The sequence below is a fragment of the Salmo salar genome, chromosome ssa04, assembly GCF_905237065.1.
Source record: "Salmo salar chromosome ssa04, Ssal_v3.1, whole genome shotgun sequence".
NCBI classification, from domain to species: domain Eukaryota; kingdom Metazoa; phylum Chordata; class Actinopteri; order Salmoniformes; family Salmonidae; genus Salmo; species Salmo salar.
In genome coordinates, this window is record NC_059445.1 from 58765822 (window position 1) to 58792200 (window position 26379).

Consider the following 26379-nt stretch of genomic DNA (forward strand, 5'->3'; position numbering starts at 1 on the left):
GAAACAATCCAAAGATATTCCTATGTGCATCAGGGCTGCGTCTTCCTCTGGCATTTTACCTTGTTTCTAGCCTAAAGCTTTGCGGATGTGCCGTTTTAGATCAGTATAAACAACTGAATATTATTGACTTTTTTACCACTCAAATCAAGAAAGGTCCCATACCCCCCCACGAAAAGTTGTCTCCCCCTATGGGGGTTGTGCCCCCTTGGTGGGAATCCCTGCAGTACAGCAACCCACCGGAGGCAAAGAGTACAATCTTAATATGAATAACATTAATATCAACTGAATGACAACGTAAAGCCATCTTTGTTTTGCTTGATTTAAACTGACTGACCTTTGGCCTCAAACTCTTTGACCACGGCGATCATTTTCTCCTGATAGAAGGACTCTCCTCTCTCGATGATCTGGATGTCCAGACAGTTGTAGACCTTCTGGAATTCTACGAGACAAAAAGACAAGAGTTGGATCTGTGTTGGAGTTCAGTAGCAACACTAGGGGGAAATCAACACCAACTACATCGAATGTCTTTGGATGAGACACGAGAAAGTAAAGTCACTCGTTCAGGAAATTAAGAAGAAAGAAAAGGATGGAGCAACCCAAATGCCCTTCCTCAGCTGGGTCTCAGTGGGGACAAGACTGCTGGCTAATGAAGGCATTGAGAACATAATGTCTCTCCCTCCATTCATCCCTCTCTCCCTGTCTGCCACATCAAGCTTTAAATCCTCCCAGAGATCACACAATATGGAGCGCTGTGACACCTCAGGCCTGCCATGCCCTTATCATACACGCCCACACACGCGTTCTCACACACACAACCCAATTAAACCGAACTGACAATAGAGCAGTCACCATGAAAACTCATCACCCCATGTGAACCCCCCATTTTGACGATGTCATAACTCCAATATGGCAAACGCCACAACTATCTGTCTGTCTGATTGTGACCTTTCATTAAAAGCTGAACTACTCTACTAGGCCAATATTTTTGTGAATTTACTTCTGATAAAGTTATCTTTAGGACTCTAGCTACTTTCGACTCTTCACAGGTCTAACTAACCCTTGAACAAAACGTAGCCTTTACTATCATTTCTTACTTTCATCACCCCTTCATCTATCCATTCACCGCACCCACCTTTCCTGGAAACGTCACAGATGAGGTTCCATCCTTTGATGAAGGCTGGGTCTTTGCTCTGCAGCTTGACCACACACTGGTAGGCCCTCTTCTTAAAGTCCTCCTCCTCGTCAAAACGCTTCTTAGACTCCTGGCACACAGACAGACAGGGAGGAACCACTCATAACATCAGGGGAGACAATAGGTAACATATTTGATGACAGCTAGTGAGGAACAGTATGTAGTGTATGCCTAGGACAGTCTACACAACTCAACATTTGGCCAGAGGAAAGGACATGCCATTTCTGATGTCATTTCCTTTAAGTATTTTTAAACGCATCACCTTCATCTGTAGTGGTCAACTTTAACCCATTTTTTTAATATTTTGTGTTTTGGGTGGACTCACTTTGTAGAATGCCTGCAGGTCTCCAATGGGAGGGGACACGGTCAGGTAGTTTGGGAACTTGTCCTGCAGGTGAGCGATGAGCATGCCAAACTGGGTGCCCCAGTCCCCCACATGATTCAGCCTAGGGAACACAACACAAACACATGCAGTGACGACATGGTAAACAAACAAACAAACACAAAATAACAGGATATACTGCAGGGCAGAGAGTCAAATAAACTAACTGAAATGTAGGGGTTGCTCTGGCTCTGTTAGTATTCATTTGTCTTAGTCATGGTATATTAGTGACTGACAACTGTTACAGCTGTTTGATAAGGTAACACAGAAACTCTACATACATTCATAGGTTATTATTGTTTAATTACTACATTTTAAGTAAATACCTGGTCATTTCTGTACCATAAAATAAAGTGATACCAGTACACTTCAAAAAAGATGAACTGAATTTATGTCTGTCACATTTTGACTGAGTTACTGACCTCAACACGTCGTAGCCTAGGAACTCAAACAGGCGACACATGCTGTCCCCGATGATGGTGGAGCGCAGGTGACCTACGTGCATCTCCTTGGCAATGTTTGGAGATGAGAAATCCACAACCACCTAGAAAACACACACACACACACACACACACACACACACACACACACACACACGTCATCCAATAGTTTTCATGGGACATATCAGATTCAAGCACATTTAAAAAGGGAAAAGGGCAACGGTTGGGTCCATAAAAGCAGGATGTTAGCCTACCTTCTTCTTGCGCTCTAAGGGAGGAGGTTGGACACCGTTGAGTAGCAGGTTGGTCAGCAGTTTGGACACAAACGATCTCTTAAGGTGAACATTGATGAACCCTGAGAGCACAAAAAGCTATGTAACACAACAGACAGAAGGAGCCAGACGTTTCACCTAGGGTGATCACATTTAAAGTGCGGGAAAAGAGAATGATTTTGCAGGACATCCGCGAGACAATGTAGCCAATATGAATTAAATAAATTGGCAACCCCCCCCAAAAGAAGAATCCTCTTCCCGCTCATGGTGTAGTGCTAACTTTTTAGGTGCCGGAGCGCAATAAAATTGTACATTTCTCAAAGTCAGTACCAGTTGTTTGTACGACAGATGTGATATGGCCTATTGAATATCATTTTAGAATTTACAGTACCAGTCAAAATCCAAAACGTCACGCCGGTGACGTAACAACGTGGGAGGACGTGCCCTGCGGTTCATATACAACCATACATCAGACCACACACTGCCTCTTATTTCCTCTCGCAACGTTGGCTTAGCGTTTCGTGTAAGTTGACTGCTCCGCGGCTCCCGTTTTTCAGATTGCATCTTCCCAAGTCCTGGTAGGGTAAGCTAAACTCTGTGAGTTGTGTTTACTCTCAGTCTGTCATCAACAGCATGTGACCTGTGGGTCAGAGTTTGAAATTCACCCCCCAAGGCTGTGTGAAAGCTCTTCCCTACCTATCCCTTTTATCGGAGGATATTGGGCTTCCTTGTCTTATGCCCGCCAGCTAGTGTGTGTTGGTCACCGTACTCCGGTGCTAACTTTGTCAAGATATCATCCACTGCTGTGCTTGTTATTGAGGCCACCAGGCACTAGTCATCCTTCGACTATATAAAACTTGAGCGGGTCAATCCCCTAGATAACCACATCTAGGAAGATTGTTAGCCTAGCCAGCTATAAAATGTGAGATTCAAATAGCCTCCCCCTGGTATTCCCTATCCATTGGTATTACTAGCATTGCTACAAGCTAGCTAGTTTACCCACTCCACCTAGCTGCCAATGTGTTGTCAGCATGGCTTACCAAACAACGGGCATTTGTACGCGTTTTGCATAAATAAGCCTCCTGCTCCAGCCCTGTGGTCACAGCTCTAAAATCCTTTTGCGGGTGCTGTACAGCTCCTGACAGATTATTGTAGCGCTCTACCCTTACTGTGTATTGTGGTAGCTGTTGTATACAGTCTCCAGTCATTATTATATTAGTTAATTGATGAATCAGTGTACTGCATAAGAAATGTTTTATATTTATATTTTATTTTCTTCACGAGAGAACACCGCATCACCTTGATGCTGTGCATGCATGGCTGCTCCGCTTGTGGAGCTGAACTACAAGTAGAAAATGGTCATGACCGGTGCCCCGCCTGCCTAGGCGTTGGCCACCAGCGTGAGGCCCTTTCTGACCCCTGCAATAACTGCGCCATCCAGCAGTTATTGCGAAGAAAGTGCAGCTAGCCAGAGTTGAGGGCCTGGTTTTTACAGATAATTTGCCAGCGTCCAGCGTTGTTCGCCAGGACCCACCTAGGGCCACCAAAAGAGGGAAAGCCCACAAAACCGACGGAGCCCCCCCGGTAAAAGGTCAATTCCTTATCTTCTGAGATAGAGCAGCTAAAAACGCTTTTGCGTTCCTTCAAGCCCCCTGAGTCGGGACCCTCTAGCATACCCTCCAGAATGGGGGACGCAACAGAGGACTCAGATAGTCGGGATGATGACCTGCTGTCCACTCGGGCATCCAACCGGCACTTTAGTGACCAGGAAGACGACACGCCTAACACGGTGAAGGAGGTGTCAACCACTGTTGTGGATCCATTCAGTCTCAATGCTAAAGATGGGTCAGAGGAGTCATTCCGAGGCTCTGAAGAAAGCTCTGCCTCACTACGTGCGGTCCTGCATGCGACCTTAGCTAGGCTAGAGCTTGATAATCCTCAAGCCACAGCCCCTGCAGCTAACCCATTCTTTAAGAATGTACTTTTTATTTAACTAGGCAAGTCAGTTAAGAACAAATTCGTATTTACAATGACGGCCTACCAAAAGGCCTCCTGCGGGGACGGGGGCCTGGGATAAAAAAAAATACAATATAAATATAGGACAAAAACACACATCACAACGAGACAACACTACATAATGAGAGACCTAAGACAACAACATAGCAAGGCAGCAACACATGACAACACAGCATGGTAGCAACAACATGGTAGCAACACAAAACATGGTACAAACATTATTGGGCACAGTCAACAGCACAAAGGTCAAGAAGGTAGACAACAATACGTCACACAAAGCAGCCACAACTCTCAGTAAGAGTGTCCATGACAGTCTTTGAATGAAGAGATTGCGATAAAACTGTCCAGTTTGAGTGTTTGTTCCAGTCGCTAGCTGCAGCGAAATCAAAAGAGGAGCAACCCAGGGATGTGTGTGCTTTGGGGACATTTAACAGAATGTGACTGGCAGAACGGGTGTTGTATGTGGAGGATGAGGGCTACAGTAGATCTCTCAGATAGGGGGGAGTGAGGACTAAGAGGGTTTTATAAAGAAGCATCAACCACTGGGTCTTGCGATGGGTATACAGAGATGGACATTTTACAGAGGAGTATAGATTGCAGTGATGTGGAGCATTGGTGGCAAATTTGATGGCCGAATGGTAAAGAACATCTAGCCGCTCGAGAGCAGCCTTACCTGCCAATCTATAAATTATGTCTCTAATCTAGCATAGATTAGAGACATCTGAATCAGGGTTAGTTTGGCAGCTGGGGTGAAAGAGGAGCGATTACAATACAGGAAACCAAGTCTAGATTTAACTTTAGCATGCAGCTTTGATATGTGCTGAGAGAAGGACAGTGCACCGTCTAGCCATACTCCCAAGTACTTGTATGAGGTGACTACCTCAAGCTCTAAACCCTCAGAGGTAGTAATAACACCTGTGGGAAGACGGGCATTCTTCTTACCAAACCACATGACCTTTGTTTTGGAGGTGTTCAGAACAAGGTTAAGGGTAGAGAAAGCTTGTTGGACACTAAAAAAGCTTTGTTGTAAAGCATTTAACACAAAATCTGGTGAGGGGCCAGCTGAGTAGAAGACGACCATCTGCATATAAAAATGGATGAGAGAGCTTCCTACTGCATGAGCTATGTTGTTGGATGTAAATTGAGAAGAGCGTGGGGCCTAGGATTGAGCCTTGGGGTACTCCCTTAGTGACAGGCAGTGGCTGAGACAGCAGACAGCAGACTTTATACACTGCATTCTTTGAGAAGTAGTTCGCAAACCAGGCCAAAGACCCTCAGAGACAATAATACTCCTTAGCTGGCCCACAAGAATGGAATGGTCTACCGTATCAAAAGCTTTGGCCAAGTCAATAAAAATAGCAGCACAATATTGCTTAGAATCAAGGGCAATGGTGACATCATTGAGGACCTTTAAGGTTGCGGTGACACATCCATAACCTGAGCGGAAACCAGATTGCATACCCGAGAGAATACTAGACATCATACTAGACACACGTCAGCGCACTGGGTCTTACCGTGAACAAACAAAAAAAGCTACTTAACGCCAAGCCAAAAGGTTACCTTTATTGGTATGGTTCTGAACTCCCGCACTATGAGGACATGTATAACACTTCAGCGCATGGACAGCATTCTTCTTCTAAAACAATTCCAGTTGAACGCATTGGTGAAGGTACGAACGTTCCAACAACTGATGGGCATGCTCGCGGCGGCCTCCACAGTGACACCATTAGACCTGCTTTCAATAAGGCCACTACAAGTGTGGTTCAACGACCTCCGCTTGGACCCCAAGAAGGACAGAAACACCAAAACACAGGTGACAAGGGAACGCTAATCTGCTCTGCGGCCGTGGAGGAAGAGAGTCTACCTAACTACAGGTGTTGCTCTCGGATCAATTCCGGAAAGGTGGGAAGTAGTGACGACCGGTGCTACACTAACAGGCTGAGGAGCAGAGTGGCAACACAGGTCTGTATGGGGGAAGTGGTGCCCCAGACGGAGGAAAGCGCACATCAATGTGCTAGAACTTCAGACTGTTTACCTAACCCTGAATCCCTTTCTGCCTGTTCTCAAACACAAACATATCCTGATAGGATCAGACAATTCATTGACAGTGTTCCACATCAACCATCAAGAGAGAATGAGGTCTTTACTGTCTCTACAGGTGGCCAAACAACTCTTCGTATGGGCCCTACCACATCTGGCCTCCCAACGAGTCATTCATCTCCCAGGCAAGGTGAACGAGGTGGCAGATTTGTCGCGACAGAAACAGCCCCTGGGGGAAATGGAGAATTCACCCAGAAATACTGAAGATATGGCAGCGGTTCGGAACAGCACACATGGACCTGTTCACCACAGATCGAACATCCCACTGCTCCCTCTACCAGAAAGAACCAGAATCCAAGAGCCCCCGGGACATGGACGCCTTAGCTCACACATGGCCAGAGGGCCTACTGAATGCTTTCTTTCCAACCCCCTGATCTTAGCAACGTTGCACAGGGTATCTCAGGCTCAGCACAGGCTGCTGCTTGTAGCTCCCAGATGGCCAGCGAGACACTGGTTTCCAACCCTCCTCAGTCTTCTGGAGGGAGAACCATGGCAGCTCCCTCACAGACAGGACCTGCTCTCACAGTTGGATGGCAGGATATGGCATCCCAGACCAACTACAGCTATGGGTGTGGCTTCTGAAGAGCCCGACCATCTACTGACCAGCTGCAATCCTGCTTTTATCGAGACGTTACAGAACGCCAGAGCCCCATCGACCAGGATGATGTACGCTGGAAGCTGTTTACCGAATGGTGCTCTACCAGGGCGGAGGAACCGGTGTCCTGCTCTGTACCTGTTATACTGAGCTTCCTTCAGAATCTATTGGACTCAGGTCGCTCTGCCTCTACCTTGAAGGTTAGACTCAGCCATATCGGCTAACCGTTTACGCATCGACGGACAATCAGCAGGGGCACACTACCTCATCTGCCAATTCTTACAAGGTGTCCACCGGCTGCATCCCCCCCAGGACCGTCTGCGTGGCATCCTGGAATCTGCCACTTGTATTGGAGGCCTTGACGAAACCTCCTTTCAAGCATACGGAGAAGCTGGACATAACATGGTTCTCTCTGAAAACGGCTTTCCTCTTAGCTATTTCATCAGCGAAATGTGTGAATGAGCTCCACATGCTCTCGATGAGCCTGGTCTGCCTACGGTGGAAGGCAGATGACCTAGGCGTGACCTTATGGGTGTCCAGCCTTTTTGCCTGAGGTTCACATCAATGAAGCCATCGAGCTGGCGGCCTACTGCTCCCCTCCTGATTGCGGAGGAGGAGCGGGCAAATCTCGTGTCCAAATCACGTTGCATCCTGCCACACCATGGGCTCTGCCATTCTTCCAGTGGCACTGGTGCATTAGATTAGTAGTGCTATTCCTCGTGACTTTGTTGGTCATCCACACTTTCAACCGTACTGACGGTCTGAAAGGTATGAAGTAGAACGGAAGGTATTTTCTTAAAACGGCATTGTTAGTTAAGTGCTTGTAAGTAAGCATTTCACTGTAAGGTCTACACCTGCTGTATTCGGCGCATGTGACAAATACAATTTTAACTATGGTTCTACGAACACCTGGAAGATCGTCAGCACTTTCCTGTCACTGAATCTTTTGAGCGAGAAGATTCTCTGAGACAGTGCGTGGTCTGACGGACGGTTTCATATGAACCGCGGGGGCACATCCTCCCAACTGTCACGTCACCGGCGTGACTTTGTTGTTATTATTGCTCGACCTGCGCGGAGTGCAAGGGATATAATCCATACTTTCAACCGTACTGACAGTCTTCCAGGTATTCGTAGAACCATAGTTACATTCCTGACTTCTGTTAAACTATATAGCCTTCCTATATTTGGTTTCAAACCAAGCACATTTTGCCTAGTGGCGCACACTGTTGCGTTTTGGCCACTTGAGAAGAAAAAAAAAAAGGACATTTCCGCTAACAATCCTAAAATCTCATAAGAAATTAGGTGGTGTTTTTGGTGTAAGAGTAATGTTATACTATGCTATTACATTTGGTTCTAACTTTACTAAACAAGCAACATTGTGAGAAGTGGCAGAGAGACGCTCCGGCAGCACTACACTCCTACACAGAATGAGCTAGTTGTGCACGTAGCCTACTCTAAATCCTTGCGAAGAATTTGGTGTAGCAGAAACGAGATACCACATGGTTGGATGTTTCATAAATCTGGGAATATTTTTCCAAAGGAAACATTTCTGGTTGGTCTCAGGGAATGTAAAACAGTTAGGAATCGATACTTTTAAAATGTGATTGAGCTGAATGCGCAAGTAATGAGAATAGACAGCCTTAAGTTTTACAAAATTACCTTATATCCTTCTGTCTAATACGGCTATTAACTTTTGAAGCTCTTCTTCAGAAACGTGCATTTTGTAAGTAATTATGCCTAACTGTCCTCCCCAAGTTTAACTGGAATTTAGTCTGAAAAGATTTGAGAAATGTGACTGGTTGACGATAGAATATCAGATCTCAATAACGACTGGAGAAGTGTTTAACAGACCACATCCTTATAATATATATATTTTAATAAGCGCAACGTGACTGCAAGAGACAGGTTGGAACGTCTGAAACACGGGACAAATCAACTTAATTTCTTTATTAGTGGGGTTTGAATTTGTTGACAACATGCGGGACATGATTGTTTGGTTGCAGGAGAAAGGGCCAAAATGCGGGACTGTCCCGCACAATCCTGAACACGTGGTCAACTTAGTTTAACCAGATGTATCAATCTAAAGCATCCGGTTGGAATTTCACTCACCACTAAATATGGTGAGGAGAGGAAGCCCAGTGGCCAGCCCAGTAGAGTATGGAGCGAGATGGAACTGGGCCGACATTCTGCAAATGTTCTCATCGATGAAACATTTAATATCAATAAAGTTTTGTTCCCAAAACAATAATCTGTTGCGAACAGTAGACTAAGTTTTGTAGACTTTTGCATTGTTTAGAAGGAGTACAAGGGCAAATGGAGTTCTTGCACATAGGGAACGCCGACTCTGAAGTGCCTAACAGAAATATGCAAATACATGCTAAAACGCGCCAATAACATGCTGACCACACCGCTCGCTTCGCGTGCACGAGCTTTGCAAAATAAATTTACACGTACATGTTATTCAATCATTGCACCCACACTGCTCGCGAGCGTCTGCGTGGCCAGGCGCTAAAATTGAAATAGGTTCTATTTGTGATGCTCAACGCGCTGCAAGTCCAGCCTCTCCCATCTCCTCATTGGTTTTTAGGAACATATACCCACGTGGATGATTGATAGAAACTTAGGTCCACTCTCCGGTCGGTTGTAGTAATGCTCTAAAGTTGGTTGCAAACAGCCATATAAAGTCCAAAGAAGAAAAAGAAGCCTGAAAGAAGGAGCGATGAGAAACTCATTTGGTTTACCGTTTAATCTGTGGATTAATTGTCGGAGTAGAGGAACTTGTGCATTTCAGGTAAAATAACAACCCAATGTTTATATACCAGGACAAATTAGCTAGCAATAGCAAGCTAGCTAGCTAAATTGCCATAAATGTTTAATGCTTTTTGACCTGTCCCCAAATGAATATAATTGGTTCAGTTTGTTTTGATATTTCAACCTGTGTGTCCTGATCGCTTCTGGTGTGGGTGAACAAAATCAACATGCGCACGATGGAGGACAGCATGTAAGATCGTGCTTGGCTCTGCCCTCCTCCTTATTTGGTGAATTTTCACAAACCTGGTCCAGCAATTTCTGTCTTCTCAATGAGCTCATTGTCTGGAATGTTCTGCTGAATCTTCTCAGCGATCTCCCTGGGGTTCACTTTCAGGCCCTTTGATTTCATCATCTGAAACACAATAAATCCAAAACAATGACACTCCCATTTCATTCACCCCCTAGTAACTGCTCAAATTAAAGTTGAGCTGTTGATATTTAGGCTATATGCAAAACCAACTTAGAAAGACAAAGAGTTAGTGGGAAAGAGTTTGCAGGGACATAGACAACACAAAAGCATAACAAAACGGGTAACAAAAGAAGACAAAGTGGATCCACACTTGAACATTAGAAAAAAGTTGGTTTAAATTAACACAAACCCCTACATTTCAGTTAGTTTATTTGACTCCCTGCCCTGCAGTATATCCTGTTATTTTATGTGTTTGTTTGTTTACCATGTCATCACTGTGCATGTGTTGTGTTCCTGTTGGTTCCACTTTTCTGGGCTCTGTTATTTACTTAACAAATAAGGAATACTCAAAATGTGCACTTATAAATCATAACAATTTTAATAAAAATTCAGTTGTAGACAGAAGTCAAAGATCAAACATAGAACTGATGTCTCTCTTGAGTTCTGCAAAATAGGAAAAGTCCAAGTTGCTTTTAATATGCTTGCAGTCAACCCCTAGTGATGTAACTGCCTACGTCAACACCTTCTACTCTTGAGACCAAGCCCATGCATATACAGTTGTACAAACTTGCAGGGGAGACAATAGTTCCAGTGTTTTAAGGGCTCAGCAGTAATTTTCCACTCCCCAAGTTGCTTTATAGTGGTATGTCTGACTAGTCTCTTATCGCTTTCACTCCCCTGCAGGGTTCTGTGTCTATGAATCTCTTTTAGCCTTGAAGCGCTTTCTCACAGACACCCTGTTTTGACTGCAATAACTCACACATCTCTCAGACCGTTTCTTTATAAGAGGCAGAGACTAGAAAAGAACTGTGGAACAATATTAAACCTTATAATGAATATATATATATATATATATATATATATATATATAGCTAATCTGTAGTCCAGGACCCTATAAATGTAGTGGGGGAGGGGTATTATTGCCCTTCCCCTTCTATTAATACAACATAAGCATAATCAATTATTATAATACATCACACATTTGGTGCAGCACCTATCATGACCCCAAGGTGACCCCATAATTCCCCAGGCTGAATCAGGACAAGTTCCCAAACTACCTGACCATGTCCCCAAATTAACCATAAATATTCCAAATAAACCCTATTTAAATCTATTAAAAAAACTTTGTCATAGAAAATAGATGATTTGCAGTATGGGCCAGATGAGATGGTCATTACCAATAAGTAAATTAATAGGGTCATTTTAGGTGCCACAGAATTTTATATCCCATCAAAGGTGTAACAACGTTTTATATGCATTATTAGAATGATCCACTCTCACATATGCGTTATTTGTATTGAGCATCGAGACAAGCAGTGAAAAAAAAAAAATCCTTAACAAAAAAGGTTAATGCAAGGAGGCTACTTGACAAGACCATTAGGCTTTTTTGAAGGGGGGGGGCTACGATGACCTTAAAATGTGACTCGTTTCAGGAAATTAGGCGTATGTCGCACGTCACAACTTCACAGGGGCAGCACTTGAACATCGTTTTTTTGTTATCAAAATGCATATTTTTGGGCAGAAATGCCTTCTGCAACATTTGAACTTTCATGGACCCTAATAACAAACTTGTATTCCATCCATAAACAGAAATAAATTGTTAAATTAAGAGCCTAGTTGGTTTAGCCATGTAAAATACAGGAACCTTCCGAATAACGATGATTGCCCGAGATAACGTAAGGGCTGGACATGCCGGGAGATGAGTTTAGATTGGTCTGCCATGTAGCATGCTTCTGTCTATAACGTGAGCTGCTCAGTATGTTTTGACAGTCCTTTCTACAGCGCTGTTTTTGAAAGATATAACGTTAGCCATCGAGAACTACAAATGTTGCTACTTTTCTCAACAACATTAATGCCCTGAACTTAGCAGGCACTATCGACAGATCAGTAAGAACAAGTGATGGGCTACTTTCTGCACACACCACAGTCAGTGTGAACCGGAGTGACTACCATTCAAAAGTTTGAGGTCACTTAGAAATGTCCTTTTTTTTGGTCCATTAAAAGAATATCAAATTGATCAGAAATACAGTGTAGACATTGTTAAATGTTGTAAATGACTGACTATTGTAGCTGGAAACAGCTGATTTTTTTATGGAATATCTACATAGGCGTACACAGGCCCATTATCAGCAATCGTCACTCCTGTGTTCCAATTGGCACGTTGTGTTAGCTAATCCAAGTTTATCCTTTTGCGAGACTAATTGATCATTAGAAAACCCTTTTGCAATTATGTTAGCACAGCTGAAAACTGTTGTGCTGATTAAAGGGGCGGCAGGTAGCCTAGTGGTTAGAGCGTTGGACTTGGTTGCAAGATCGAATCCCCGAGCTGACAAGGTAAAAATCTGTCGTCCTGCCCTTGAACAAGGCAGTTAACCCACTGTTCCTAGGCCGTCATTGAAAATAAGAATTTGTTCTTAACTGACCTGCCTAGTTAAATAAAGGTTATTAAAAAAAATAAGAAAAAAAAGAAGCAATAAAACTGGCCTTCTATAGACTAGTTGAGTATCTGGAGCATTAGCATTTGTGGGTTCAATTACAGGCTCAAAATGGCCAGAAACAAATAACTTTCTTCTGAAACTCATCAGTCTATTCTTGTTCTGAGAAATTAAGGCGGTCTGTAATCGAGCCCACAAATTTCACCAAAAATGACATACCCAAATCTAACTGCCTGTAGCTCAGGCCCTGAAGCAAGGATATGCATATTCTTGGTACCATTTGAAAGGAAACACTTGGAAGTTTGTGGAAATGTGAAAGGAATGTAGATCTGGTAAAAGATATTACAAAAAAAAAAACATTAGTGTTTTTTTGTACCATCATCTTTGAAACGTAAGAGACAGGCCATAATGCATTATTCCAGCCCAGCTGCAATTTAGATTTTGGCCACTAGATGGCAGCAGTGTGTGTGCAACGTTTTAGACTGATCCAATGAACCATGGCATTTCTGATCAACATTTTGTATTAAGACTGCCCAAATGCGCCTCATTTGTTTTATTAATAACTTTCAATGTTCAAAACTGTGCACTCCTTAAACAATAGCATGGTATTCTTTCACTGTAATAGCTACTGTAAATTGGACAGTGCAGTTATATTAACAAGAATTTAAGCTTTCTGCCAATATCAGATATGTCTATGTCCTGGGAAATTTTCTTGTTACTTGCAAGAGACAGGCTCATGCTAATCGCATTAGCCTACATTAGCGCAAAAATCTTGTGGATGGGACACCAATCCCGAAGAGGTTAATGGACAAAATACATTTGCTTTTCTTTCAAAAACAAGGAGATTTCTAAGTGACCCCAAACTTTTGAATGGTAGTGTAGCTACAAAACGGAGTTAAATGGTTCCAGTCAGCAATGAATCGTTCATCCATGTATACGGGTAAGAGTCTAGCTACATTTTCCAGATATACGTTTCTAATTTTGTCAGAAAGTCATTTTTATTGCAAGTTAAAGCGTACTGTTAGTGTGCTAGCAAACGTTAGCTTACTGGCTCGCTAGCTAACGTTACGTGTATGATCTCTGTAGTAAAATTATTTGAATCAGAAATCCATTTGCTAGTTATAGCCTAATGTTAGCTAGCTAACATTGAACCTAGTTTGTTAGCTTTAGCTACCTGCAGATCCATACTACAGCTATGAGAATGTTTGTATTGGTAGTAGTATGAGTTGGGGTTATGCCGGTTCATTGTTTAGCTAGCTAGCAGCTACATGTCTAAACAAAAGACTCCACTTCAGCCAGAATATTACATGACCCATAAAATTAGCAAGTGGGTCTGGGGGTGATTACGGCCATGTTGGGTAAGCGTTGTCTAATAACGATCAAATAATTATCTGGACACTTTCTGTTTTCGATATTGCTACAAGGCAAGTACTATCACTGTGCCATTTACAACTTCTGTATCCTGTGCATGTGACAAATAAACTTAGATTTTATTTGATATAGCGTGTTTACCACATGTGAATCCTTAAAGAAATGGTTGGGCTAAGGCTTAAGAGGGTGTGAACAATGCTGAATGGGTGTAGACAAGCTCTCCAGTAGGTGTACCAAAATGTTCAAGGGCCATTTTCTCAAAAGTGGGGTTACAAGTTTATCAACATTCAAAGCAGAATTACTTTCCCATTGTTCCTCAACTGCAGTGTATGATATGCAATTTCCTAGCTCCGAGTCTTTACTTTTATCCAATGTAAAAACAATTTAAAATGTTGCTACATAAGACTGAATTGAGGCGATCGGTCAAAAATGTTGAATAGACCTCCTTTATCTTTTCCCTGTAAAAACACATGGTTGTGTGAAACGTGGGATTTTGTCATTAATGCAAAAACATGCCTTTTGTCTAACACTAGTAGCCTGGTCAAGGATGTATCATGCAATATTGGCACACTTCACATATGACAGACCAAGTGGAACAAAAGTCAGGTGGAGGTTTAATGTATATTTCTGGTGTCCAAGAAACCCATTTTAAAAAATACCATTGGTTGTTGGATATAAAGTCTAAGATCTTTGATCGGCTGCTGTGGAATTTCACTGGAAAATCACTGCCAGCTGGTTAGGTTAGCATATCTAATGGGAACAGCTAACATGTAGCGTTTTATCACATGCAACTACATCCATGATTTGAATTGGCTGATGGGCATTTTGAGACTGAGAAACAAGCTTCAAAGAGAATAAGATCCATCAGTGTTATTGTACCACCTGGGCCATGGCCATAGCGCTGTTACACTGGTAGTCCCCAAATTTGGCCTGCTGGTTGGGGGTGACGGCCAGGGGAGGGTTCTCCAGGTCAGGCCAGGCCTCCCGGATGGCCTCACCAAAGATCTCCTGAAGACGCTGGTTGATGTTCATCATGGTCTTACTGCACTGGCTCCTCTCTTCCTGCAGACTCTGGGGAGGGAGGATAGACAGAGAGCACTTCAATACAACATATAGGGGACAACCTATAGATAGCTACTCAGTCTCTCCTCCTACAGGCTCTTTGGGGGAAACTTGGAACAACTTATAACAAATCTCTCACTCTCTCTCAAGCAGACATAACAGGTGAAACAAAGCATCTAGTCACCTGTATGTGAATGAATAAGATAGCTCAATCTCCTAACATTAATGTACCAAGAGTGGAGTGTGGAAATACCTATGCAAGTTATCACTCACCCTTTTGAGGATGTTGAGGCGGTATTTGAGCTTGGCGTTCTCCTCTCTCAGCCCATCCAGGTGTGAGGACAAGCCCAGGCTCTGTGGGTTCTTCAGGCTCTCGATCTCAGCAGTCAGGGAATGGATATCTTGCTCCTAGACAGACGAAGGGTTCACAGTCAAGAAAATGTCCTGCCTCTACACCTATACCAGGTCTACGAAAACAGCACAAATGCAGGATTGGTTGACGTACAGTGTGCAATGACATCCAGGACTTTCACTCAAACTCAAAACTTAGCTAGTGACATCAGCACAGATTGGGGAAATCACATGATGCCACACCCGTCAGAACAAAACTGAAAGCTTCAGCTAGCTAGCTAAATTAGCTAATAACTGTCCCTTAACGTTAGAGTATGTTATGATTGATAGTTATCAGGAAACGTCTAGATGGGAAGGGCCGTACAATGAATCCGTTCCTGCATTATCAACATGAGTGACAGCCGAACTGTCAGTCTTTGCAGTAACAATTACACTGAATACAGCTAGCTAGAATACAACAAGTATAACACTTCGCTGGTAGACTTCACACGTTTTGTAGCACATTTCAAGGCAGCTAGCAAGCTGCTGCAATGTTTAGCTAGCTTACCAGTTGCCACATTACGTCAAACGAGTCCACGTTAGCGTAGCTACCAACATTTTCTAAATTTCAGTACATTATTGCAAACCAAGAGGTCTTTGTAAAGTGTCAGAGCTGACCTGCTGTTGAAGTCGGGACGAGTATTCAGCCACAGGATCTCCCATTGTCGATTAAAAAAATAAATAACGTTAGAACAGTTCATTAGCGTGTTTCTAACAAAATTAGTTTCTGAACCTAGATGAGGCCGAGGCGCAATGAAGTAAAATTTCGGAAATTCCATTTACCGCCCTCGTTGGGGTGCCCAAGGTACTACCACTGACGAAAAGGTACTACAGACAAAGTTATACTTTAACTTTAAATGAAACATAGCAACAAACAGTGGTGTAAAGTACTTAGGTAAAAATACTTTAAAGTACTACTTGAGTCGTTTGTTTTAGGGATCTGTACTTTACTATTTATATTTTTGACTACTTTTACTCCACTACATTCCTTAAGAAAATAATCTACTTTTAAACTCCATACAATTTCCCTCACACCCAAAAGTACAGGAAAGTGGTCCAATTCAGTCACGTATCAAGAGAACATCCCTGGTCATCCCTACTGCCTCTGATCTGGAGGACTCATTAAACACAAATGCTTTGTTTGTAAATTATGGCTGCGTGTTGTAGTGTGCCCCTGGCTATCTGTAAATAAAAATGTTTAAATGTACCGTCTGATCTTATTATAAGCAATTTGAAATGATTTACTTTTGATATTTAAGTATATTTTTGCAATGACATTTACTTTTGATACTTAAGCATATTTAAAAGCAAATACTTTTAGACTTTTACTCAAGTAGTATTCTTCTGGGTGACTCAGTTTTACCTGAGCCATTTTCTATGAAGGTATCTTTACTTTAACTCAAGAATGACAATTGGGTACTTTTTCCACCACTGTCAACAATGTTAAGTTGTTACTTTAAGCATTTTTTTGGTCAAAGCTTTTGTAAAAAATGTAATTCTCTGCAAATTACTTTTAAAATTGACATTGAATACACCACAGATACACAAAACAGAGGAGAAAGCACAGGCAAGAGTAGAACAAAAAAAAAAACTTGTTTTACTTGTTGTGAAACTACAAAACATTTTTGTGCTGGTGAAATATTTACAATTCTGGTTGACGGTACAGTGTCCATGATAAAATTCACAGCTTTCAGGAGTCTCACGAGAATGGAAAGAAACACCACACACCCAAATCAGAAAGTGCAATAAATACGTTTCTCAAACCATTTCCATACACATACCAGGTTCTTTGCCATCCTTAATACAACAGATTAAAACTTTATAATAAAACAAAAATGCACTTGAACTTAAAAAAAACAAGAATTATATCACATCCTACATGACGACAAATCATTCAATGCTACCAGCTTCAGTTTCTGACAGTGATGGTTTTTTGATTACTTGAAGTAAGACTTACTTAATCATTAGTTTCTGATTATATTGACCTCTTCTGTCAACAATATACATGCTGGGTGGTGTTATAGTAGTACGTATAAGGCTTTAGATCCAAGTTACAAACCATCTAGTCAATTGTGGCTAGCTTCAGTTAATCACATATAGATAGCACTGTTCCATCCAGACACTGAAATCCAATAAGAAGTCCTAATATAAGACCTCTGATTGCTTTACTCTCTCTACACTGAAGTAAATCATGATTTTTTTTTTAAGTAAACAGTTCACATTCAAACAGTACACGTTATTTGAGGCAACAAAAAGTAGTGTTATCTGTTTTTGGATGGTGACCACATTTTCGCCTCAGGTTAAAATCATATTTAATCTAAAAAGGCACACTCCAAAGGATCCATTCACAGTATGCAGTTCATGTAGAATAAATTGCTGTGCCATGAATAGTGACTTTCCTTTACAGTGGTGAAGTGCAACATTGTACAGTTTGTAAAATTGTGAAAGGATAGAAATGGTTCAAACTAATAAACTTTTTGGAACACCTTATACACTTATATATACACAAAAGTATGTGGACACCCCTTCAAATTAGTGAATAGAGCTATTTCAGCCACACCCGTTGCTGACAGGCGCATAAAATTGAGCACACAGCCATGCAATCTACATAGAAAAACAGCTCAGTGACTTTCAACGTGCATGCCACCTTTCCAACAAGTCAGTTTGTCACATTTCTGCCCTGCTAGAGCTGCCCCAGTCAACTATAAGTGCCGTTATTGAGAAGTGGAAACATCTAGGAGCAAAAACGGCTAAGCCGCCAAGTGGTAGAATACAAGCTCACTGAACAGGACCGCGTAAAAATCTTCGTATGCAACACTCACTGCAAAGTTCCAAACTGCCTCAAAGTAATGTCAGCACAAGAACTGTGAGTTGGGAGTTTTATGAAATGGGTCTCCATGGCCGAGGGGCTGCACACAAGCCTAAGATCACCATGCGCAATGCCAAGCGTTGGCTGGAGTGGTGTAAAGCTCACCACCATTGGACTCCGGAGCAGTGGAAACACGCTCTCTGGAGTGATGAATCACGCTTCACCTTTTATTTTATTTTTTAACCTTTATTTAACTAGGCAAGTCAGTTAAGAACAAATACTTATTTTCAATGACAGCTTAGGAACAGTGGGTTAACTGCCTTGTTCAGGGGCAGAATGACAGATTTTACCTCATCAGCTCAGGGATTTAACCTTGCAACCTTTCGGTTACAAGTCCAACGCTCTAACCACTAGGCTACCTGCCGCCCCACCTGGCAGTCCGACGGACAAATCTGGGTTTGGCGGATGCCAGAAGAACGCTACAGCATACAATGGCATTCTAGACTATTCTGTGCTTCCAACTTTGTGGCAACAGTTTGGGGAAGGCCCTTTCCTATTTCAGCATGACAATTGGCCAACATAATTGCCTGACCTCACTAATGCTTGTGGCTGAATGGAAGCAAGTCCATGCAGCAATGTTCCAACATCTAGTGGAAAGCCTTCCCAGAAGAGTGGAGGCTGTTATAGCAGCAAAGGGGTAACCAACTCCATATTAATGTCCATGATTTTGGAATGAGATGTTTGACAAGCAGGTGTCCACATACTTTTGGTCATGTAGTGCATTTTTAAAGACGTCCTCCAGCAGCGATTTTGTAACTTTTCCTATTAAAAAGCAATATCCCAAGTATAAATACATTAAAGTACACACACTAAAGGGTAAAACAATTTGTTGAGCAAACTTCAAGGAGTAGGGTATTCAAGGAGTTGGTCTGATGGTGTCCTCTGATTTGCCTGGCTACCCAGGCTCCTGCTCCAGTCAAACACTACGCCACGACCACAGACTTTAGTTTATTCTCTGCAATGAGTCTGGATCATAGAGAATGATAGAGGCCTCTAGTGGTCAAAAGGCCGTATTAGCATGGACAGCGCCATTGAGGACTTCCACCATTTTAATGTAGTCAGCTGGGTGGGACTTCCATGTCCAACCGGGTCATCAGGAGATATCAGCAAAATCATGAAGAAGAAAATCGATTACTTCAAAATGGAGATTGCCTCAATGGCGCTGCCCATGCTGTCACATACACTATAATGGCACAGATACAAAGATGATTACTCGATCTCTATGGTCTGGATCGGCGTACGTTCCTGACACTTCACAAAATGCAACATATTTCGGGGCCGTCTGATTGGTCTAGAAACCGATGGGTTGGGCCAAAGCCAGAACACACGTGGCGGAGGTTTGAAAGGAGCGATTACAAGAGTGCCGTTAAGTTTAGAGGTGGAGCAACTGAAATGTAAGATTCCCTGCGTCTGTGACGCCCGCCATTTGGTGCGACACAGACCCGGTGGCGAGCGTGGTGAAACTCAGAAGATGTCTGTCCTTTTCACCTGATAAAGTAATGTTAGGATGTCAGCTATCCCATGAGAGCCTTTGTGCAGAACCCACTAAGGTGTTTCAGATGCCAAACTTATGGTCATATTGCAGCAGTGTGTTGGAGGGAGATTCTGAGATGTGAGAAGTATGCAGGCGGGCAAGTGACAAAGGAAGGTGTAGTATCAGTGGGGAAAAAAAGTGTCCATTGTGGAGGTGCCCATGTTGCTGGGGATCAGAAGTGCCTGGTGCAAGAAAGACAGGTTGAGGTTGCCAGGGTCAGAGTAGAACAGAAGGTTTCATATGCTGAGGTAGCGAAGAGTCCCGTCCTCCCAGGCCTAGTGTAGGATCAGTTAGGGTGAAAGTAGTAGAATGGGGTGGTGATTTTTATGAAATAGTAGAATGTAGGTGTAGGGTTAAAGACAATTTATGCTTGATCCGAAAATGTGGCCGGTGGCATCATATGGAGGGTGTGACGTAATTGCGGAGCCTCCAAAAGGCATGCAGAGGCCAAATCAAGCTCCGTAACGCATTGCCGTGTGCTTCTCAAATTTTGTAACGATGCGGAGGGCTCCGTATAGACATGATTGGTTGATGGTAGGTGATGGCGGGAGGTCCTGTATAAAGACAAACTCACTTCCTTGACAACTTCCTTCACAACAGCTCTGCACTGCTCCGCAAAGCATGAATGCCCCGACTTCTACAGAGGCCATATCACCATAAATGCTGCACGGACAATGCAGACATCGGATTGACCATGCAGCGCCTTTTAGTTGGTGGTGCAATATGTTCCTTTTCCCCCCCTTCTCCTTTTTTGACGTGTAACGTGATTGACCACACACTACGTGGCAGCATGCAAAACAAAATGTGTGAACGCTATGATACCAAAGGCGGCGGCAAAAGACAACCAGTGCATTATGGAATGGCATGTGAACTTCACAGACTATCAGTAAGGGAAAAAGCCGTGAAGGAATTCAATTGTCTGATCTAACATTATTAGTATGGGGTGGAGTAGAAAATAATTTCTGATGTTCAAATCAGGGTATTATTTTATCTGTAAAGGGTATGAAACATGGAATGTATTCATCAAACTACAGAACAATGTCCATTGAGGTGAGACACTGGACACCAGTGAATCTCTACTCATAATTTGCAGAACATTAGTGCGAATTCATGACCATCAAAAAAATCAGACCAAGGTCTTGTGCTATTATACAAATTGAGATGATGGGCATGTGATTTCATTCCACTCCGACTCCTCTCCATATTCAGAGTCATTATGCTCAACATTCTATGGAAAAACTCATGAAGCATGAACCTGTTTCAATGTCATCCTGGCTGTTGTGGATTGGACAAATCACTACAGCACCACAGAGTTAGAACTAGTACAGTGTCTGACTGTACATCAGATATTGGGGTGCCCTCTACGTATGGTGCTAAAAAGTGCTCTATTGAGAGGGAAAGAAGCTAGCCATGTTTTGAAACGTAGGTTACATTTCTGGCTACTCCAATATCAGTAGATTGTAATTCAGGTCTAATATAATTGGTATCACACAATCATGCTTGGTCAACACAAAAAAAGGGTGTGGGAAAGTAGGATTTGTTGAAAAGCAAAACTAATCTTGAACATCTAAAATCACTCCACAGACATTTACATCTGTGTTCAGCATGTGAACAGGGGCCTTTGTACATATCCCCTTATGACCACCCCTTCAAACCAACATCCAAGACATCTCTATCATCTGAAATGCCATCCATTATTAAGTGTTTACAGGGAGAGAGAGAGTAGCAAGCCGACTGTTCTGATCTAGTCTACATCTTTCTCCCTGTACTGTTTCCAGTAGCCTAGTTACAGCCCTCTGATTTCTCCCTGTACTGCCAGTTGATCCACTTACACATTTCACTTCATCACATTTCATTAACACAGACACCACTAGTCGCCTGTGAAAATCACAGATGTGATCAATCAGAGCCAGATATGTACTTGCAACAGTAAGCCTGTTCAACGATGGCACATAGAGAGCACCATGCAGAGATGAAATGACATCCTCAGGAGGACTTTGTCATGTCTGCTTACAGAGAGATATATTGGGAAACATGGCTGCTAGACTAGAAGTGTAGCCTCATCCCAGATCTGTTTGTGCGGTCTCGCCAATTCCTGTGGTCATTGATGTGACAATGCTCCATGCAGGATGGATACAGAGACATACCAGATCTTATTCATCTCTGTATGTACTAAAGCTTTGCTAGTGTAACAGGGGTCCCTAGTACTGCCCCAGACTGGAAGGGAAGATCCTCTTTGGAAGGGGGCTCATCGACAAATATCCCAGTTAGTGTGATAAGGTAAGGTTCACATATAGAAAGTCCAGTTGAGAGATGCAAAAAAGATAGCAGAAGAACAATTGGAATAATGTTTGTATGGTTCTTCAAAATGTCCAGTTACAAGGAATTTAAGAGAGGGGGTAAAAGGGATGAGAGCAGGAAAAGTGATCAGACTTTAGGCTAAGATATACTTTAGAGTCCTCAGTTAATTCCATGGTTTTTGGATCACTTCACTACCGTTTTAAATCATACAGTCAATGGGGAGTTTATCACCAGCAATGATCTTCATTAAATACAAGAGTTATCTCCTCCACTTTTTTTGTCTTTCACAATCATGTGCTTTGTTAGGCGGTGATTCAAGAATCACTCCAGCCTGAAGTGGAGCACTCCTCCCACTTCTTCAATGCCGCCACTCTCTTTTATAGATTACCATTTTAAAAGTGCACAAACTATCCAATAAACTACCTGAGTATAGGTGAGAGTCAGTGCAGTTCCTACACAATGCTGAGAGATGGTGTGTGCACCAGTGAGGGTTACTATGAGAACCATGTGCAGTGTGACTAGGGACAGAGACAGTTTCAGTATACTGTACAACCACACAGTCGGTCATAGTACACCATCATACAATAACAATAATGATTTTGTAGACGTGTTGTGCTATAAATAATGTAAAGTACCTCTGGGGGTCGATATTCACATCTTAGACTACAGCAAATAAGTGGTCCTGGCTAAAGAACAGAACTTCTCTTTATCTTTTCAAATTCCACACAGAAAGGGCTGGTGTGTATTGAAATTACGATTTTACCATAAAACATCTAACGGTCGCTTCCAACATCCACTTATTAGTAACAGTAACAATAATGCTACAAAGAGAGTGGAAGAAAACAATGCTCTAGTTGCTAACACAAAAAACTATACAGATTAGCAACTCAGATCTAAAAAAAAAATGTGACTGTATTTTTTCCTATACATTATTATTTTATTATTCTCCATTCTTCATAATACCACCAGAAGTCTGCGTCAGAGTCATCTGCTTGGAAACAGCAGTTAAGGCTGGAATACTTGAAATGCGCTACACATCGTCGACAGGCAGATCAGGGATGTTGGTCTTTGCTCGAGTGAAGAAGGCCATCTTCTCTCTGAAATCAGAAGAGAAAAGTCTTATCTTCACGAGCGTAAAAACACAACTAACCTCCCTTTTTCTACAGTGAACAGAGAAAATCTTTATTTTTCATTGCTAGGCTGTGTGTTCACTGAGGCGAACGTCTTTCAGTTGCTTCAGAGCCAGCTTCAATTCCTAGACTAACAGGTATACAAACGGAATGGACGACAAATAGTAGTCCATCCAACTGAACCTAATGCTTGGAGACCTGGGTGAGAGAAGCTAAATACAATTTAAACATTGTCATTCATCTAATACATGGGGAAAGAGACATGGCTTAATGGACCAACTCCTCTTACAAGAGGTCTGTTACACTATACTGTTGCTGTACCCTGTAATTTAATGTATTCTACAGTACTGACCTGAAGGACTGGACCTCAGGCACCTCTTTCCTGCTCTGGCCTCGGAGCTTGTGGACGTCCTTGGCCGCAGCACGCATCATCTTCTCCACCCTCTGCTCCTGCAGCTGCTCCTCACGGGTCTGCAGACACAACATCACCACAGAGACGCTTAGAGAGAAATTGGAGAATAGGCCTAAACAACAAATCCTGGCCAGTCAACAGCTAGAGCAGCATATAACCCCTCACTTAATTTCTGACAGGTGTGAATTAGAACAATGATTCATAATAAAAAGTATACAGTTGAAGTCATAAGTTTACATACACTTAGGTTGGAGTCATTAAAACTCGTTTTTCAACCACTCCACAAATGTCTTGTTTAACAAACTATAGTTTTGGCAAGTCAGTTAGGACATCTACTTTGTGCATGACACAAGTAATTTTTCCAACAATTGTTTAACCTGTTGGGGCTAGGGGGCAGTATTTTCACGGCTGGATAAAAAAACGTACCCGATTTAATCTGGTTACTAATCCTACCCAGTAACTAGAATATGCATATACTTATTATATATGGATAGAAAACACCCTAAAGTTTCTAAAACTGTTTGAATGGTGTCTGTGAGTATAACAGAACTCATTTGGCAGGCAAAACCCTGAGACATTTTCTGACAGGAAGTGGATACCTGATGTGTTGAATTACCTTTAAGCCTATGCCATTGAAACACACAGGGGTTGATTAATGTTTTGGCACTTCCTATTGCTTCCACTAGATGTCACCAGCCTTTACAAAGTGTTTTGAGTCTTTTACTGTGAGATCTGACCAAACAAGAGCCTTGGAACGGTGATGGCCGATTAGACTCTGGCGCGCGAGTTCATGTTGGGTACCCTCGTTCCAATACGTTATAAAAGAGAATGCATTCGTCCACCTTGAATATTATTCATGTTCTGGTTAAAAAAGGCACTAATGATTTATGCTATACAACGTTTGACAAGTTTGAACGAACGTAAATATATTTTTTTCCCCTCGTTCATGACGAGAAGTCCGGCTGGCTTAGATCATGTGCTAACAACACGGAGCTTTTTGGACATAAATGATGAGCTTTTTTGAACAAAACTACATTCGTTATGGACCTGGGATTCCTGGAAGTGACATCTGATGAAGAGAATCAAAGGTAATGGATTATTTACATAGTATTTTCGATTTTAGATCTCTCCAACATGGCCGTTTGTCTGTATAGCAAAGCGTATTTTTCTGGGCGCAGTGCTCAGATTATTGCAAAGTGTGATTTCCCAGTAAGGTTATTTTTAAATCTGGCAAGTTGATTGCGTTCAAGAGATGTAAATCTATAATTCTTTAAATGACAATATAATATTTTACCAATGTTTTCTCATTTTAATTATTTAATTTGTGGTGCTGACTTGACTGCCGGTTATTGGAGGGAAACAATTTCCTGAACATCAACGCCATAGTAAAACGCTGTTTTTGGATATAAATATGAACTTGATAGAACTAAAAATGCATTTATTGTCTAACAATGTCCTAGGAGTGTCATCTGATGGAGATTGTTGAAGGTTAGTGCATCATTTTAGCTGGTTTTATGGTTTTGGTGACGCCTGTCTTTGAATTGACAAAACATTACACACAGCTATTGTCAATGTACTCTCCTAACATAATCTAACTTTATGCTTTCGCCGTAAAACCTTTTTGAAATCGGACAACGTGGTTAGATTAAGGAGATGTTTATCTTTCAAAGGGTGTAAGATAGTTGTATGTTTGAAAAATTTGAATTTTGACATTTATTTGGTTTCAAATTTGCCGCTCTTGAAATGCACCTGCTGTTGATAGGGTGCACCACGGGTGGCACGCTAGCGTCCCACATAGCCCCAAGAAGTTAAAGACAGATTATTTCATTTATAATCCACTGTATCACAATTCCAGTGGGTCAAAAGTTTACATATGCTAAGTTGACTGTGCCTTTAAACAGCTTGGAAAATTCCAGAAAATGGTGGCATTGCTTTAGAAGCTTCTGATAGGCAAATTGACATCATTTGAGTCAATTAGAGGTGCACCTGTGGATGTATTTCCAGGCCTACCTTCAAACTCAGTGCCTCTTTGCTTGGCATCATAGGAAAATGAAAAGAAATCAGCCAAGACCTCAGAAAAAAAGTTGTAGACCTCCACAAGTCTGGTTCATCCTTGGGAGCAATTTCCAAACGCCTGAAGGTAGCACGTTCATCTGTACAAACAATAGTACGCAAGTATAAACACCATGGGACCACACAGCCGTCATACCATTCAGGAAGGAGACATGTTCCGTCTCCTAGAGATGAACGTACTTTGGTGCGAAAAGTGCAAATCAATCCCAGAACAACTGCAAAGGACCTTGTGAAGATGCTGGAGGAAACAGGTACAAAAGTATCTATATCCACAGTAAAACGAGTCCTATATCGACATGACCTGAAAGGCCGCTCAGCAAGGAAGAAGCCACTGCTCCAAAACCGCCATTAAAAAAAGCCAGACTACAGTTTGCAACTCCACATGGGTACAAAGGTCATACTTTTTGGAGAATTGTCCTCTGGTCTGATGAAACAAAAATAGAACTGTTTGGCCATAATGACCATTGTTATGTTTGGAGGAAAGAGGGGGAGGCTTGCAAGCCGAAGAACACCATCCCAACCGTGAAGCACGGGGGTGGCAGCATCATGTTGTGGGGGTGCTTTGCTGCAGGAGGGACTGGTGCA

General features: G+C 42.3%; 2 protein-coding genes across 4 annotated transcripts in view; both read right to left on the reverse strand.

Annotated features, from left to right (window-relative positions):
- The window catches only part of syrc (Arginyl-tRNA synthetase, cytoplasmic), a 32411-nt gene extending 16198 nt beyond the window's left edge, over positions 1-16213 (reverse strand). The window contains 9 exon segments of one of the 2 annotated variants that reach the window (NM_001140465.1): positions 335-439; positions 1133-1262; positions 1518-1638; positions 1997-2118; positions 2269-2369; positions 10052-10160; positions 14906-15094; positions 15359-15493; positions 16094-16213. In NM_001140465.1, the coding sequence (NP_001133937.1) occupies positions 335-439; positions 1133-1262; positions 1518-1638; positions 1997-2118; positions 2269-2369; positions 10052-10160; positions 14906-15094; positions 15359-15493; positions 16094-16138 (1057 nt within the window). In that variant the 5' untranslated portion in view covers positions 16139-16213. 2 annotated transcript variants of the gene reach the window in all.
- Positions 16214-22217: 6004 nt separating this feature from the next.
- Positions 22218-26379, reverse strand: part of LOC123742473 (protein KIBRA) — a 44885-nt gene continuing 40723 nt past the window's right edge. For both annotated transcript variants that reach the window (XM_045717134.1, XM_045717135.1), the window contains 2 exons: positions 23662-23780; positions 22218-23276 (listed from right to left, as the gene is read on the reverse strand). In XM_045717134.1, the coding sequence (XP_045573090.1) occupies positions 23210-23276; positions 23662-23780 (186 nt within the window). In that variant the 3' untranslated portion in view covers positions 22218-23209. The remainder of the gene's footprint in view (positions 23277-23661; positions 23781-26379) is intronic.